General features: G+C 44.8%; 1 protein-coding gene across 5 annotated transcripts in view; it reads left to right on the plus strand.

Annotated features, from left to right (window-relative positions):
- Positions 1-18,437, plus strand: part of CXXC4 (CXXC finger protein 4) — a 133,220-nt gene that overhangs the window by 89,494 nt on the left and 25,289 nt on the right. For 2 of the 5 annotated variants that reach the window (XR_005601754.1, XM_039550849.1), the window contains one exon: positions 4,921-12,137. The exons of 1 other annotated variant lie outside the window; for it this stretch is intronic. Coding sequence is in view for 3 of the 4 variants with exons in the window: in XM_039550849.1 (XP_039406783.1) it covers positions 4,921-4,965 (45 nt within the window). In the remaining variant the exon portion in view is untranslated. Of the gene's footprint in view, positions 1-1,500; positions 12,138-18,437 lie in introns of those variants that run through there. 2 more of the 5 variants (XM_039550848.1, XM_039550846.1) reach the window with 2 other exon arrangements.

Genomic DNA, 18,437 nt, shown 5'->3' on the forward strand with positions numbered 1-18,437 from the left:
AGGCACTGGAACAGGTTGCCCAGAGAAGCTGTGGATGCCCCATCCCTGGCAGTGTTCAAAGCCAAGTTGGATGGGGATCTGAGCAACCTGGTATAGTGGATGGTGTCCCTGCCCATGGCAGGTGAGTTGGGGGTGATCTGTAAGGGCCCTTCTAATCTAAACCATTCTATGATCTTACAGTGCTCTGTAGGTCAGGAGATTGCATCCCTCTGCTGGGCTTTAGTGCATCACAATGTGACACAGCTCCATTCCAGCAATGAGACTGTGTCTGTACCACCATGTGTATGCCCTGAGCCCAGCTCTTGTCTGGGGAAGGGTCTTTCCAGAGAGTGAAATGGGGGATGGAAAGTGAGTTTTGAATTTGCACCAGAGTCCGCACTGTTTTTGTCTGAGCAATGCTGATGTCATTTCCAGGGTGACCGTCTGACACCTGAATTAGCTTGTGGCACTAGAAATACAAGGTGTGACGTGAAGTAAAGGCCAGTTTGCTTTCCTGCTGGTGGTCATGTGGGCTCTGTGAGACTGATGAGGTGCATAGCCTGCATTCACACAGTGTAAGAAATGCATACAGGCACTGGTTTATGGCCAGTGGTGGTCAGTGTTTGCTGGCCTGGGCTGCTGATTGATTCAAATTGCATTTCATGCAGGGGCCAGGACTTTCCAGCTGAATAGTTTTGGCCACCACAGAGCACCAGATTTCTCAATATCTGATCATATATCTCTCTCTCAATAGATATAGATATATTGGGATATACATAGACACACATACATATATATATATATCTGTATATAACTTACTGGGCCAAACTGTTCCTCTTGCAGAAGGCATTTCTAGAAGGGATTGTCCTCCAGCTTGAGAAGCTCATGTTGGGTTCTCTGCAGATCTTGGTGAGATCAGTTTTCCCTGTGTTGCTAGCACCAGTCCTGCTGCTTTGGGAAATTCATCAGTTTCATTTAATTTGCCATGTGAATTTGGGATTCGTTAAGGTGCTGTCTATTTCTGTGGTTGTGTCGGTCTCTGTAAAGACCACCAGGTAGCCCAGATTTTGTTGGACATACCTCAGTTGCCGTATACTCCCTGAAGGGCCTCTGTTGAGCTGGTTTGTTTCTAGGGCTCCTCAAGAGGAATGAGGAGTGCCACATCTGGCTAATAATTTGCTGTAGCGAACATGTGAGTTTACTTCAAGGAGAGCAGGATTTTTGCTCATGGATCAAACATCAAAGGATTCTTACATAATGCAACATATTTTAACATTGGTAAAGTATTAGGTCATAATCATGTCGTTCTCTGATATGTTTTATTATTCTATTTTATTTCTGAATGTGGTTCACCTCAACTCAAATGATTCCTTAGCCTTGCAGAAAACAGTAATACAGGCGACTTACAGTGAGTCTTGGTTAGGTAGCTCTGAATTTTTCTTGCATCCTAAGCAGCAGCAGCAGCCCAAGCCAGGTGCAGCCAACTTTCCTGATTCCTTGTCTCTGTGTCACATCTTTCAGGTGGCTGTGAGACTCAGAGATCCTAGGAGAGAGGATTCTCTGGCAAGTGCGGTAAGCTTGAGCTCACCAAGGGCTGGGCTGGGCAAGCAGGCGGGCCTTGGATGAGCAAATCCCACTGTCTGGCATCCCATGCCTTGCTCCGTCAGTCGGTCACCCCAGTGGGCAGTGGGAGGCATCATTCTTTAATGAGTGCTTTTGCTGTGAAAATACAGGTGTTGAACCAGACTTTGGTGAGGAATTTACAGTTCCTGCCAGCATGCTGTTTCCATGTGTTGCATATAGTAAGGGCCTGCTTTTACATTTCCCTGTGGGGCATCCAGTACAGATACGTAGGAATCATTTTTCCATTTCTGCTTAATTGAGGAGATTTTCTGTTGGTTTCTGTTGTCTGCTTTTTACCTCCTCCTCCAAAAATGTAGCTTGGTTCCCTATATGAAGCTCATTTTTCTAGGCAATAATTAGATTTTCAAATTTCAAATACTCGAGATACTTCTTTTGCAATGAAAGCTGGTACATAGGGAGCAGAATAGAAAGTTTGAAAGTGTGGAGGACATTCCATTCCGGGTTTGTGTAGGGAGAAATCCTCTCCAGAGCCATGCTTTATGGCATTACCTGCTTGGAGAAGCCAGGGCAGCAGGTTTCTGAGCATCCTCCTGAGAGCAAGCCTGCTGTTCGTCAGCACTGGCACTGGCACGAGCAGTGAAGGCTTTTACAGCAAGACCGTGCTGATTAACTCTGGTTCTGCTCCTCACCACCCCTCCCTGGGCTTCCAGGGGGATCTGTCCTTCCTGTCACTCAGGTCACTGAGGTCCAGAAATGCGCTGTAATCTTGCCCAGAGTTTGATTCCCCAGCTGGGACCGCCGGATTTATATAGCTAAGCAGTAGAGGGTCATTGCACTTAAACTTTTGTGTTGGTGTGCTAAACCTCCAAATGGGCTGCAGGGTCTCTCTCTGTCTGGAAATAACCTTGAGTGGTGAAATCTATGGATTTCATTGCATATATTGGTTTAGATTTAACTTGATCCAGCTATTCCGTTTTAAAAGATTTCCTTTTTTTTTGTTTAAGGATGGATTAGTAATTCATTCCCAAATCAGTAGCTAGCACAATGGATATTTAATTGTAAATGTATATCTTTAATTAGAACTTGGTACACAGATGCAAAAATTCCTTATCTTGCATTTTTTCAAAAACACACATATTAAACCCCAGCCTTGCCCTTCAAAAATACTATTCTGTGTATTTAAAGGTCTGAATGACCTTTTAATCAGACGTTACATCTTTACTTCCAGCTGATATGACAACGTCTGACAGTAACTCAACCTGATGTGGCAAGAAAATAAATAAAGGCTGTCTCAGTCACTATGTCTTTAAATCTCTCTGTCTAGCTGTGGTTTTGTGTTCAGGCAGATGGACTCACAGTGAAATATTACATTTAGTTTTCAAGTGAAGACAATCTATTGAGTTTAATATGTTTGCATGTTCGACTGTTCTTTTGAGGTCAATTTAGTCGTACGATTGTTTCCTGCCATTCCGAACTCCAGCCTCTTCTGCAGCCAAGCTCTTTATAAATTATAAATCTGTATACCTCGCTCTCAGCAGCCATCTTACAGCCCACACAGACCGATGTGGATGGTCTAGCAATTGCATTAGCTCTCCTTGGTGTACCTGGGTGCAAGGGCTGCTGTGCTCTGTCACTACTTGTGCTCATGTTCACTTCACATAAACGGGCAGAACAAGGACTGGTAAAGATGAATATGAGCAATTCCTACATTTGGACCACCGACACAAAGAGAACTCACACTAGTCAGGGTGACTGTATTCAGCACACCAGCTCATTGTCCTTGGAAGTTAATTTTCGGATGATTTATTAAAATGTAACACTTGTGGAGGGGGAGTGGATATTGAATTGACAGCAGGTCAGAGTTCTGATAATACAGCAGAATTATTTTGATCTCTGGTATTTCCATGTACGCAAGCAATAAACTTAACAATAACAGCTCCCCTTTCATATGGGTTTTACAAAAAGAGAAGCTGTGTACTGCTTGAGCCTGGTTATCACAAACTGGGCTAATTATTCAACAAAAAATACTTGCCTTACTAATGAGCAGTTCCCTGGAATTCAGAAAGTAATATTCTGGCACCAAGTACAATGCACATTGTACACTGCGGGGTCCATAATTTGTTGGATTTTTATGGAAAAACTAGGAAAACATTTAAAAGGTCTTCCCTGAAACAAAAATGAAAGAATTCTTTCAAAAAGAGACATGGTACTTAAATGTGGCACCAGCAACATCCATGGGAACTTTTTTATTGCAAGTACTTCTTTGCAAATTTACAGAGTTTTGCTTTTAGGAGAATTTTTTTCAGATATAACACTACTGTTCTTAATGAAACAAATACTTGTGAGCTGGGACAGACTGATACAGGGTCATGTTTGGGCCCTCTCTCCCCTCCCTGGACAGTGCAGTCATTGGTTCTGGAGGGGAGACATGCAGGTTGAGATGCATGGGTTCAAGGGTTCTTTCATTTCGATTGAAGGAAATTGAGGACAAGAAGTACCTCACAGAAATGACACAGTCCTTGCAGGCTCAGCCCCTCAGCCTCTCATGTAGGTTGTGCTTTAAAGCTGTGAAGGGAATTTGCTCAAATGTGCTCAAATGTACTCAAATGTGTACGGAGGCACCCAGATGCAAGTGGATATCATTTTCAGGGTGCAGCAGGTGAGGGAAGGAGTGGGGTAGCAGCTCTGCAAGTAGGCTGTTTCTGTGTAAGCCAAGGTCCTGCATGTGTGTGAAAGAAGGACAGAGCCATTCTGGGCAGCACCCCCCAAGTCAGCAGGGGGATTCCCTCACTGGAATGAAGTCACAGATATGTTTTAAGTTCTTTCTGCATTGCAACCTGAATGTGGAAAGGTGACCGGCTTGAGGTTTGAAAATGCCATCCTCTCCTCCTAAGGTGTCTGAAGACACAGAATGCTTTCAGAGTGACAGAGCAGTGCCTCTGCTATTCCCCTTCCATGAGCATGGTCTTGCCAAAGTGTCTGTTTAACCCACAAACCCTCCAAGCCGTAACTGCATGCCCAGTATGCCAGAGCAAGGGAGAAACCATTGTACAACTCCGTGGTTATTCTAGAAGCACTGTCTGTTTTCCAGATATTTTTTCTCGCAATGTTTTCATGACTACCTTGTTAATGAACTAAGGAGAAGACAGCATGTTAGGTGTGTGACACACTGAGTATGATGTATTGCGTGTCTGTTTGGAGAAGGATGTTTCTATTAATTGTCAAGCAATGGGAGGCATCATGTTGTTCCTAGATAAGTGAAAGTATGCCTAAAATGTAAAGGAAAAGAACAACTAGAACTCGAGTATGCCAATGCCACAAAAGAAAGCTTAACTTGTTTTCTTGCTTTTTTTTTAGAGAACACCTGTTCCCAGCGCTGAAGCATTCCGATGGTTCTTTTAAGCAGTAGTGTATCTTATTTTCAAGGCAGTCCGAAGTGAATGGCAAGCTAAAGTCTTGTTTTAAGAAACTGCTTAGTCCACCATTGAAGAATATACTCAGATACTATTTTCATTTATGTATAGGGGTTTCCTCAAAAGCAAAAGACAAAAATCTGGGAGCCTGGGGAATTGGCCAGCTTCTTCACATTCAGTACACCAATTCTTTCTTTGATGTAACTTAGCTATACTAGTGAAGTTGTTGTCTATTTTTAAAGTGGCTGTAAAAAAAAAAAAGTTTGGGTAAACCCCTGCTATAAAGTCATGTATCTTTGAAAAGTAACATATCTATACTTCATTTTCAAATATATGTGTTTCAGTACTGTAAACTGTACAGATAGCCGCTTGTATTTTGTGTGTTTAGACACAAGGAGACAATCATGTCTGAGCATCAATGGAGATAAACGGTTTGTACACAACAGTGTGGTTCTGCGAATTAAATCCGGAGCAATAAATTCTAGCTTTAACTATTATTTTGCTAGTTGTTTAGCAGCAGCAGCAGCAACGGCAGTGCTGTTTTACCATGCATCCTTCCATAGAGACTTGATGCCAAGTTTTCCAAGATAAAAAGATTGCGATGCATCTAGCAATTACCTTCCGTTGTGGTGCTGTGAGAGGGGAAGATGTAACACTTAAAATTAATCTTTCAAGCACTATATTAGAATAGTGGTTTGTGCACTTGCATTGCTTCCAAAGGAGCTTACAGAGGGGTATCTCTCCAAAAATGCTGTCTGGTGTCTGACTCGTTTTTCACTGTGCTCTGAGCTGGGGTGCCCGGCATAGGTGGATGTGCAAAACTAGTCATCTAAATAAAGGTTGTTCTAGGATGCAAAACAGAGTATGAGACCTTAGGAAAAATGATGACTCAGCTTAATTACCCTTCACCTCTGAGATCTTAAGTAACATTTTCAGTCAATGGAGTAAATATTTTATAAAGTGGAATGCCATGTTTTTGGTTCAGGTGGAGCTCTTCACAGTTAAGTGAGTTTTGACAGTTGGACTGGTTTAGGTCTCACTTGCACTTGTGCTCATTTGAGAGCCTGGATATTTTTGCAGTATAAAAATGAAATTTTTTTTAAAATGCTTTTCAAAAAAGACCACTTCTCCCCACATGTTTTTTGGTCCACTGATCTCGACTTTGCTGAATGACTGGTCCCTTAGGCCCCCACAAAAATGCTTTGCCGTTCTTCTTCCTGTTCCAGCAGTGTGGAAGAAATGTCTACTCTGTGGAAAGGCAGCGCACAGAGGGATATAGTTGACATGCTGTAAAAAAAATGGAGGATTTTTTACTTAGGGATATTTATTATCAATTGATCATCACTTTTTATTGCTTGGCTTTGTCATACCACTCATGAGTGAGAAGGCTATGCCATCAAAGTAAGTGAATGCTGTTGTGCCATGTATTTGATAGACTGATAATTTTATACAAGATGAGACTTGTACCAGTAGTTTCACAGACAAGGTGCTGGGCATGGGAATAACCAGTTAATGTTGCACAGCACATACTAATCTCCTACTGTTTCAGGACTTTCTCCAGGTTTTGCTAAGTACATCAGCCTTTGGCCCCTGGTCACACATAGCTGGTGAAGCACGGGGGGTTGAGTTGGGAATGCTACAGTGTGGGACCTGTGCAGGTGGGGAAGAAGCCAGCTTTGGCAAGTGAGGGAGCCCCCAGGGCTGGCAGGCATTGGGAACAGCCAGAAAGTAAAGACCAAGGGATGGAGGAGGAGAAACCTCTTGAGGTCACATGTGTGTGTCAGGAGGACCAGGCAGAGCATGGGTGACGCAGGGTAACTGGAGGGGCATGGTTGGGCTGGGCTTACACCTGCATCCTCAACTTAGGGCCAATGCACGTGTCTGTGTCCTTGCGTCGTATGACGTCACATACATGGCTTCAGAGGTGGAATGTCACACTTAAAATGCTTCTATCATGGTGCCCCTCTTACAGGTTGTAAAAGATCCTCAGTTGAATACTCATCCAATGCCCATTCAATGAGCTTTTGTGTCTGTTTGTATGGCAGCTGTGTATGGATTTTTTTTTTGTGTTGGAGACTTTTTGGTTAGGGGCCTCTGTTACTGATCACTAGACCAATACGAGTTCTGCAAGGTCTTCTCTACCAAAGTGCTCATTGATTTAGAAACTGAAGCCTTATTTGCACATCTGGCTGGTAAGCTTGCCTTGCTCTTTGGGAAACTCTTACTGCTCTTACAGCAGCAGAGGCAAAGTTAAGTTCAGGCTACATTAGGTGTACAAAGATACTCCTAGCAATGTACTTACTGTCTAATACCCTAATGTTGCATGTCTTCTTGTGGTTCCTTTTTTTGTTTTGTTGTTTTGTTTTAAAGAACTGATGGATCTGTATATTGTAATCGTGGTGTTTTACATGTCAATTCAAAATTGTTAAACACACAAACAAGCATACCTGTTAATTATTGAAAATGAATGAGAGGTGATTTTTCTTTGATTTACCCATATGGTTTTTGTTTCGGATGTTGTTCCTTTGCACCATCAGGTTTTTAGATTCTGCTGAAACAGTATTTATATGATGTAGTGTGCATAGAGCATTTTAATTAGTGATGTTTGAAGAAGGAAATTCATTTTCTGGCCTGTCTCTCCCCACTGCCCTACCCACCCGTCCCCATTTATATACATATTTGTCAATCGATTATTGTCAAGTTCTAATTACCAGATTTGTGCTTTTCACAAGGTCCAATGCTGTTTTCCAGTGTGAAAATTTGTATTCTTCTCCGTTCTTCATTCTCACAGTGAAAAGTAAAAAAAAAAAAGGGTGTGGGCAAAAACAAAGCAGAACTCTTTCTGTCTTCTAGGTGTGAGCGCTAAGTCTAGTGGAAGCATTTTTGGCATACCCCAGATAAACTTATGAAAAATGGTAAGCTTGAAAGGGAGGCACACATACCCATTCTGTCAATTAATAACAGACCCTCCCTATGAGGGAAAATACTCCCTTTTGTACAGACCCCCTGGTATGTAAGTCCTACAGTTAATGTTGAAGAATGTAAAGTCTTTAAATGGGCTATATCTGTAATCAAATAATAAAGAAAGAAAGTAGTTAAATGAACATACCATTCAGGGTCGAATGCATTCAGCAAAAAGCAGTAGTGGGTCTTTGATCATGGTTAGATGCATAGTGATATCAAACAGTGGGTTCTCATGTAACAGCTAAATGTTTCAGATTTTGTTTTTATTAAATTTGGCAGTTTCACGCTGAGCTCTACTGTATTCTTAGTGAACAAAAGACAGCTCCTATGTTAGAAAGTACTCCATTTTCACAATTGCAGGGAACTAGGAGGGTATTTTCAGAAACATGGGCCACAGAAATGTACTCCTTTCACAGTGTTCTCCTATTTCTGAACTGTGCAGTTATCTATTAAATTTTCTAATAGATATTTGTGTAAGGTGTATGTATGCTTGTGCAATTATGGAAAAAAACAGTTTTGGAAAACAGTGTATTTATGAAAAAATAATCACTTATGGGGCATGTACAAAACTGTATAAAAACATTCAATTTGCCCAGTAAAGTTGTTTTTGTGATATTTCTGTGTTGTTGAATAAAGGACTTTAGTATTCAAAATATCTCTCTTTTTCCATAAACAGGTCCTGTTTGTGGGATCTTAAACAAAGAAAACCTCTTTTACAAAAGAACCCTCAAAATGAGCAAGAAGGTCCAAATGCTGACCTCAGTCTTGCATATGGGAATGAATGCTTATGAAGTGATGGTACAATAGCCACAGAGATTATTCCTTCTCAATTGGCAATGGATGGAAACCCCATAAGTTGTATAACTGAAGGTAACATCGTACTCTGGATTTTTTAAAATAGCAGAGAAAAATACTGGCTTTTTTTGACTAGGAATGTTACTTTGAGATTTTGAGGCTATGAAAGATTAGTGAAGTAGGAGCAAGACTGATTACAGAACAGCCTTAAACCCATTAATGCAGACCTGTGTTGTATAAAGAGTGGACTAGTGAGGGTGGTGTGATAAATTAGCAGTTAGCTTTGTAGGGAGAAGCATGCAAACGTGAAATCTCATCTGTAGCTCTTGCAACGAACAGTAGTCCTGAGGATAGGTGATCCTGTTGCTGTTGGAGTATTTGGAATTACGAATGTGGTTTGTGAGAGAATGACAATATTATCTTCCTTTTTGTTTTACTGCTTCTTAGTTCAAAGTTCAGTTCTCTACCTGTCTCAAAAACTCTACATAGCTAAGTAAATGTTTTCCTCTTGACATTTTTTTCCCCCCATACTACTTGCCAGCATTGAAGCAACTTCAGATAGGTGTGAAAGTTCATGACAGTGCTGGCAGCACGTCATCTGATTTTGGTGAAATTTGGAATGTCATTTTTCTGGGAATATTCCTTTAATCAACAGAAAGTCTGCTCTTAGATGCCAAACCAGAATTTTGAATGAGTTTGGAAAATGAGGTAGGTCCTTTAGTCTGTGAGATGCTTTCAATGCCAGCTGATTTTCCAGGGGGAGCCTTGGTGTATCCTTTTGTTTTTTAAAGAAAGCAACAAAAGAAAAAGGAACAGAAGTGGATTTTCCACTGATCCTGTCTGCTCTCATCGAAATCCATAAGGATATATGTTCTTGGGAGACGTAGACCGCTCATTAGACAAGAGTGAATCTTGAGGTCTGTTTGAAGAGGAGGAAAAGGGCTGCCAGGTTGCTCAGGCATACTCAGTGATCTCTCTGGATTAAATATAGAATTCACAGGGAGGAAATACACTCATTTCATGAGACGGTCGATTTGGAAGCAGGAAGAGGTCTCTGAGTTCCTATTCTTTTAATGCTTTCTCTTTCAACATTTTTCCCCCTCAAGTATTGTTTTATACTAGTCTGAATGAAAAACATGCCTCAGCTCCAAAGAAATACTCGCCCTAGATATGAACCTTGCAGTTTAAAACTACCTCTAGTTTTTTATACCTTTTTTAATTAAAAAAAAAACCAGAAAAAACAACAAAACCAAGCAACTAAAAATAAAAACCCGTACAAGAAGCAGGTAATTCTTCAAAGCCAAAACTGACAAACTTATTACTGAGCCTATTAAAGGAAGGAAAATACACCTTTGTGTGGAAACTCAATTCTTGTAGGCTGTGTTGGGCTCAATTTGGTTTTGCCACTAGCTGTGTCAGTGCTCTCTATATATTTCCAAGGAACAAGTCTGAAATTATGAATGGTCTAGTGATACAGGGCAGTGTGCCTTCTGGGAGGCTCCAGTCCTCCCTATGTTCCCATGGGCTTTACCAGATAGCTCGTGGAATTGGAGAATATTATATAGGTGAGTTAGTTGTAAGTTTGGTCTTACTTCACTGCAAGGATCTACACAGTCACCAGTGTGTACTGAGCATGTATAGATGGCCCCAAAATCTATAAAGGAAAGAAATTCTTCTTCTCAGTAAAAACTGCAGAACATACAATGGTGTTTTATACCACTGGAACTATCTGAAGGAAGGAAGATGAAGTGCCATGTCAGCGAAGATGTCAGGATCTGCTCCCACTGTAGGTTTGTCTTGGTTTGCCGCTTGGTTTTTAGGGTGGACATGCTCGGCTGGGTCACTGGGTGCTTCAGCAGAGCAGTTTTGCCCAAGGAGGGCAGAATGAAGGAAATGCAGGTAGCAAAATGTTATTCTTGCAAGACAAGGATCTAGATTAACTAAAGAAGCTGTGATGTTCTGGAAGATTTTCACTGCTCTTCTGAGTTCTCAGATATTAAAGGATTGTCACATTATTATTAATGTAATAAGCAGGAAGAATTTGTCATGCTACCGCCCATTCCTGAAAATCGGGTTTTAGAAATTAGCCTTAATGGGTTAATTTCCCAACCAACTCTGAAGGTACTTTGTAGTGTAATATGGCTGCCCTATAGCAGAAGATGCTGTGACTGGGGGTTCATTGGCCTGGATGGGCCCTTGACTTGCAGAGTCAAGGACGGATCTTTGATAGAAAATAATTCAGCAGAATTCTGCTAGAAAGATCTGCAGGTGTCATGATGTCAGCCAGAGCCTGGATTAATTACTTGGTGTAGATCTCCCTAGCTTGGTTTATGATGTGTATAAGCATCCTACATTTGGAAAGAAAGCACCTTTTTCCCTTTGCTCCTTCAAGTCTGCTCTCTTTATGGAGTTAATAACACTAACCCTCTGCACTTCTTCAGGAAAGCCCAAAGCATTAGAAGAAATACATTTCTTTTTGGCTAGACATTTTCCTGTGGAAAGAGAGAATAGTTAATCTAGGTCAGAAACTCCTGGTGCTTGCCCGAATCTCCTAACAGGGGTCTTCTCTGCATGGATGTAGCTTGTGAGCAAAGTCTGTACATCAGCTTGGCAATTGGACACAACCCTACAGAACATCAACACTAAAGCAAACAGGACCCGGGGGGGATGTTCCCACTGCTCTCTCCCTGGTACGTGTGATACACACAAGTTTATGCCAGGTCTCCAGCACCCCTTCCCATGCAGGGGTCAGGTTTGCTGTGCCCAGCAAAGAGGTGAACCTCCCCACACTTGAGGAACCTGTAGCACGCTGGAGGTTTTTAAGAAGAGAGAAGGTTTTACATGTCCAGACAAGGACTAGAACATCTTGACCCACATGTCTCGCATTAGCTTTTGATTTCTAGCTGTGAGTGTCAGTGGCCACCAGGCTGTGGGAGAAGGAGCTAGGCTACTGAGTATACCTAGTCTCTTATGTGCCTACATTTTAATGGTTATACCTAGAGATTGATAGTGAATTTGAGCAGCTGATATGTTGCCGGAGTTTAATACAAAATTATTACAACTGGCTTTCAACCTGTTTTTGGAGAATTAGTGAGCAAATAACTTGATCTAGGAAAATTTGTCACCCACATTAGGAACAGTGAACTAATTATTGCTTTCTGATGCTTTGCTCTTACTTGTTTTACCTTTTTATCCTGATTGTTTGCATTCTGAGGACTGATTTGCCTTTCTGATGCAATGCCATGTGATCTGCTGATTAATTTTTGTGAGCAATCATAAACTCCCAACCTATGGCTGACTCCGTATATTTTTATGCTATGCTGCATAAACATTCATTCATTTCTTATGATTACTGTGTGGAAACAGACTTTTACAGGCTAATAAACTTGGATTTAAACTGGACGAAGAGTTTCCTGGTGTCACTTCTTTCCTCTTTTTAAGGAAAAAAAACACAACAAAAAAGAAGAAATAAAAGTGCAAACCTTGACTTGATTTAACCAGGTCTCTGTATCTATGTCCAAAAATGCTGTCAGTACTAGACGTGGAAATACCAATAGCAAAACTTTATTCTCAAGCTGATTTCATCAACAGTGAGAAACACTCCTTCTTAAAAATGAAACAAACTTCCAGGGCTTAGGGCTGGGAAAGAGGGGGAAGGGAAATCGGGTTTTTTTCTTTAATTGGTTACTCTGGTGTCTTCTCTCCTGTAGACCCGCTTTCTTAAACATGCTGACATACACAGGTCTCAGTCTCCAGCTGAGACCAATTAAGCAGAGCATTTGCCTCCAGTGTGGCTCACTGGCTGCGGCCGGTGATGCTCATTGCAGGCTGTGTGCCGGCGCAGGCACAGCTGTAGCACGTGCGGGCAGCCGACCTCTCAGCAGACAGAGGTCCAGGGCCAGCATCTTCTCACGCTCCTGGGGTCTGACACTCCCTGACCTGCCATGCCTGGCAAGTGTCTGGTCAGAAATGACTCTGCAGGTGGTGGAGTATATTCTTTTTAAGGTGGTTAGTTCCAACTCAAACAGCTTGGCAATACCAAGTGTAGTACACAGAAGGAACATGAATTCTCATGTCATAGCTGTTTAAGGCATCTCAGTAGAAGCTGGCAGTAATTGATAACCCTTTACATGGTCTCTGCACTGAGGCCATGGGGATGGAATGGCTCTTTCTGCAGGGAGAGGCAGCAAAGCTAAAATAGGTTGGTCTGACGCTTGCACACAACTACATGCAGTCCGCTGATGTAAAGAAGTCGTCATCCTTTCCATATGTTCATCTGAAGTGTGTCACAAACATTATGCATAAAAATTGTATTTTTCAGTCCACTGGAGGCGTAGGCCACACAGGTAATCTTAATCTCACCAAAGAGCAAATGGGAATTTAAGAGCAGAAGGAGTGCTCATGTTTTGTCAGCTTTCAGACCTTGAATGCAAGCAGTGAGATCAAGTATCACTGAATGGTGCAGCTGGACTGGACAGGACCCAGCCTCTGTGTCCACTGACCCTGCCAGTGGCACAGCTGCCCTAGACAGGGATCTTTGGGCACCAGTGCTCTGGCCCCTGCCTTTTCTAGTTCTGCTGGAAATAGTGACTTTTACAAGATGGGGATGAACCTGAGGCAGTCTCACCACAGAGATGAAGCACAAGCAGGATTATTAGCTGATTTTTTTTTTTTCCTGTTGTGACCCAGCACATCTTACTTCAATAACATAAGCTAGAATTACAGCAGCCAGAGAAAACTGCAGCTCCTCCAGCCAGGCAGAGGAAAAAGCTCATTTGCTCACTCTTTCTTTCACATTTTTGTTCCTCTTTCACCTGTATTTCCTTCCTTTAACTCCTCTTTTCCCTAGAGGAAGGCAGGTACAACATATGCTGTGGCTTCTGCCAGCAGGCCCCAGCTCCATTCTTTGTGTCCTGGGAAGGTGATGGGTCTGCACAGAGGCCTGAGCTCCTGGAGGCTGGAGCACCTGCAAGGTAGGTAGGTGCTTGGTGTGTGGAGTGGTGCCCCAGCAAGTGTGTGGGCTGCTGCTCTTCTGCTTGTGCCACTGGATTCCATGGGGAAATGGTGGCAGATACTGGGCTGAAGCAGTCGATGTTGAACTTTTTACATCCCCAGTGTGGCAGGGTCAGGAAGCTGTTGCAGATTGCAATGATAGCAGTGAATATGTAGGTTACATGTGCCCTAAAATGCTGGTGCTGAGAAAATCTAGGGGAATTCTAAGGGGCAGAGAGTAAGACATGTGCTTGATCCATCACTGGCATGTCCTGAACTTTCTCCGGCCACAGTTAGCGTTCTGGTGAAAAGGTTAAAGAAAGCCAGGTCTTAGCTATTTTTTTCCCTAATTATTTTCTTGGAAACAGCTGAGTTGATTTTGCTAGGAACTTGAAAGCACACCTAGCTCAAGGCAGGCACTGAGCTGGAGGCAGATGCCATGCCTGAAAGGTTTCAGCCAGCAGGATTAAAGGTATGAGTAAAGCTGTGAACTGCCAAAGATGGTGCCTTGTAATAGGCACTTTAGGTGATGTGAACTGCAGATGTTGCCACCAGCTTTGATAGGAGTTAAGGAGGGAGTGAGAATGGCATTAATTCAGCAGTGCTCCATGGGGGGACTCAGTCTGGTTCTCTACCAGCAAGCCTTTTTGGGTGGGCATCCCTTTAGTATAAAATACCACTTGTCTGATGGCAAGGAAAAGCTGGGCAAAGAAAGCTGTGGCAGCCCCTGCCAAAATGCTTTCCAGAGTTGCCAAATTTTGCCCCAGGGAGCAGGCAGAAGAGATGCTCTCCTGGCACACGCACTGTGAGGGCTACAGTTTCTGTCTCTGGCTCCTCTGAAAAGAACCAGCAACCCCATTTGTCACCTTCCTGTGCTGGTGTGCTGAGCACAGAGGCAGGCTATACCCAGGGTGGTTGTTAATAGGAATGTGCTGGGAGTGATGGTGATGCCCTGGCAGTGCCATTCCAGGGGGTGCTGTGGCCCCCTCCCTGCTCCCTGCTGATGGGGTGCAAGCCTTCGCTGTGTTTTGATCCGACGCTCCACGCCGCTGTTCTGACACTTCACCGCTCCCACCACGGCTGCTGCATTTCTCTCCTGCTTTATGTTAAAACAAGGGAGGTGTTTAAATATTTATTATCGCTAGAAACTCCAGAAGCCAACGTTCGTTTGTATAAGTGACTGGCATTTTTTTTTTCCAATTGTCAGTAATAATTCATTAATTATTATTTTAAAGTTGTTGTTCTCCCTGCAATGTGTCACCTTCCCACTGATTTGGCAGCAATCTGCACAAGATGTGGGATGTACAGCATTGTGGTTCTTCCTCCTGTGGGTTGTTGCTGCTCCTTCAAATACCTTCCCCTTAAACAAAGTGGGCGTTGGAGTTCCTGGTGACTGTTCAACTAAAGGGGGAATTTTTTTTCTTTGCTCTTCCTCCACATTATTTTTCTGAGGGGCCAAGTGCCTTCTGCTGCCATTACCACACCTGTGGTATTGGCATCTGCTCTTGCCCCTCTGCAGATGCGGGAGACAAAACTCGTGGCTTTTGGCACCTGGGGATGCTGCATTTGGCTGTTGCTGCTGAATGATCATTTCCACTTGCTGCAGTGGGTGCACTGAGCTGTGCCAAGCCTCAGTGGTCCTTCAGGCTCTAAGCATCAAAGTGGTGCAGTCTGGAATCCAGAGCCATGCAAAAGCAATCTTGTCTGGCTGTGGCAGGTTGGCATTTTTCTTAGATTACTCTAAATGCAGAGTGTTGCTTGCTTTCCCCTGCTTCTGCCTGCAAATGAGTGGGGAGGCAGACTTCATCTGCAGGGAAATGGGAATGGGAAACTTGCATTGGCAAATGCTTTTTGTTTGGTTCTTTTTAGCCCAGAACATGAAGTTTGTCTTCTGAATTCCCTTTTTGCAATGCCTTTGCCTTGAACACTTTTTTTACCACTTGTGTGTTTGCCACTTTTGCAGGAGAGGACTGTCTCAGGGAGCAAAGCCATTCGCCATCTGAGCCTACCAGGGACATGCCTGTGCCTAATGCCACCACCGCTATATTCCCACAGATCACGGCTGAGCTGGGTAGCAGAGCTGCCAATAGCCATGGAAAATGGCAGCGGGCTGCTCAAGGCTGTGTTCTAACTGGGCTGCCCAAAACCTCTTCTGGGAACTGGTGAGGAGGCAGGGAAAGAGCTGCTGGGGTTGCTAATCTTGCTTTTGCCTGAGGTAACCACAGGAGCTGAGCATCCCTGGTGCAGGCCATGGGGCTGGAAGGAGAAGCCGCCCCTCTGGCCTGAAACATGCCAAGGAGGGCTGCCTTACCAGATGTAGCTGGCTGGCTCCTGGCTTGCCTGGGAAGGGCAGCAGCTGCTATGCCAGGCTGTCCTGGTCAGGGACACTTCCAGGCAGAGAAGCAGGGCTGGAAGTGTGGGCACATGTTGCTACACACGATTGAAGGTACTCCTGCAGCTGCCTCTGTGCCTTAGTCCCAGCCAGCCTGGGCACACCAGGCACAGCCCAGAGGGCATCTCTGTTGTTGAACCCATCGGTGCCACCATGTCCCAGAGCATTTGCATTTGCCGGTCATCTGTGTGGACACATGAGTGTTAACTGGCAGTGCTGGGCTGGAGATTAGGTATGTTAGTCTAACTCTACTTTTTACTTCTTTAAAAATATGCTGTGCAATTTGGCTCTGTTCCCACCCCTTCTCTTTCTCTTCCCTCCTTCCCCTTCCCATCCTGCCCTTGCCACTGAATGGCTCCATAACTCCCATTTCCTTAGGGGGAGAAAAAGAGAGAAGACAGACCTTGATTAGTGCAGCCGAGCAATTCCGTGAGGTCTGGCCTCGCTCTCTCTGGAAACCCATGCACCAATACTGTAGCAATGCAGAAAGCCCCTTCCTGGGATATTTCAGCAGGCACCTGCAGCTTGCAGCTGGAGCAGCTGGGAGTGAATGCAAGTGTGGCAGCACCTGCGCTCGTAATTTTTTGGGGGAGTTGGGAGATGTAAAATTTTTCCGGCTTTCCACTGGATGGAGTTTTGCCTTTGCCACAGTAGCAGCTGTTGGGAGCTGCCTTCTGGGAGGCAGGGCGAGCTGCGGGAGCGGGGCTGAGCTGCCAGGCCCAGCGGGATTCGCCGTCTGGATAATGCATGGCCAGGGTTCAGCCTGAATGGCCGGCTCGCGTTGTGTGGTCACAGGAGTAATTTGCCGAGAAGGGCTGAGATGAATTGCTTTGCCTCTCGAGAGGCCCAGGAGCAGGGGGAGCTCAGCCCGAGCCCCTGGTGGGTTCTGCCCTGGGAGAAGCTTGTCCCAGGAGGTTTTTAATGGGAAACCCAGGTTCGGGTCTGGACTGCGAGCGCTGCCAGGGCAGTAAGCAGAGCTGTGGCAGGGACGGAGGGCTTTTGATGAGGGCGCTTTAGCCAGAGAAGGAGTGCTGAAACACTGCTTAAAACATGCACCCCCACAAATAAAGGTACCACAGCTCTGGAGGGGTAGCCAGGTACTAAAAAACCCCCTAAGAGCAGCCCTTATGCAATGCATGCATCACTTGCTGTGCTGGGAAATGTGCTGTCAGTCAGTTCCCCACCTGTTCATTGGAGGAAGGTGGTAGCACTGCAAGGACAGGAAATAGGAGAGGGAGAAAGCCCAACAGGTGCTGTCTGGGTGTCTATAGAGGAAGCAAGCATGGCCGTGACCCTGTAGGTGCACCTGGGCTCCCGGCCCTGACTGTGGCCCCAGCTGGGCTCTCTTCCCGTGCTGCGTCAGAGTATTTGCCTCTCCCTGTCCCCTCAAGAGATGTTCTTGCTCCTCGTAGCCCTTCCCAGTGTCTGAGGAGTCTGGTGGTGTAAGGCATATGGCCACGTTTCCAGGAAATGCCCTGCAGGGACGCCCTGCTCTGGCCATGGGCCTGGCACAGGAGAGATGCGGTGTGACACGATGTCTGCGCTGACCCCAAGGCTCTGCACTATCTGGTGCTGCTCTGGGCTCCCTGTTTCATTTTTTGCTTCATTCGTACTCTAATGGACACCTGTCACAAGCAGCTTTCAAGCCCGTTTTTGCTCTGGCTCTTGGCCCACAGAGGTGTACGCAGCTCCTAGGTAGGGCACCAGAGGAGCTGCAATGGTGTTCAGGGAGTGTGGCGGGGACTCCCTGGAACAGGGTGGAAAAAGTGATCTCAGCGTCTGCCAGGCAGTGGCAGCTTTTTTTCCCCAGGACATGCAAGGAAAGCCCAAAGCTGTGCCACAATAAGTAGGGGCTGCTGTGGGTGGTGGCTGTCTCCTACGATGCCACCTCTTCTGCAACATGGGTTTGACTTCCAGTTTCATTGCCAGACCATGATGCAAACAGGTATTGCTGTCTTTGCACAGGCCACTGTCACAGACCAGCACGCCTCTCCCACTCCCTTCCCAGACTCTTGGGCACTGGCTGCTGTGGTTGCCAGCTGAACTGCAGGCGGCAGCGTGCCTGTGCCCCCCGTGCAGCAGAAGGGGCCATAAGCCACTCCCGGTGTCAAACAATCAACCTGGGAGAGAGAGCGCAAGTGGGCTGATCTGCCTGCACCGGTGTGACTTCCCTTACAGCCACCAGCTGGTTCCCACCAAGTGCATTTAACCGTGTTTCACTTAACAGCGTAGCTGTAGAATGCCCACCTTCACAAAGGTCATGCTTACTGCAAAAGTGATTTATTTAGCTGCTGATGGTATCGACATTGCAGGTGAGT

The sequence above is a fragment of the Corvus cornix genome, chromosome 4 (genome assembly GCF_000738735.6).
Source record: "Corvus cornix cornix isolate S_Up_H32 chromosome 4, ASM73873v5, whole genome shotgun sequence".
Lineage (NCBI taxonomy): Eukaryota > Metazoa > Chordata > Aves > Passeriformes > Corvidae > Corvus > Corvus cornix.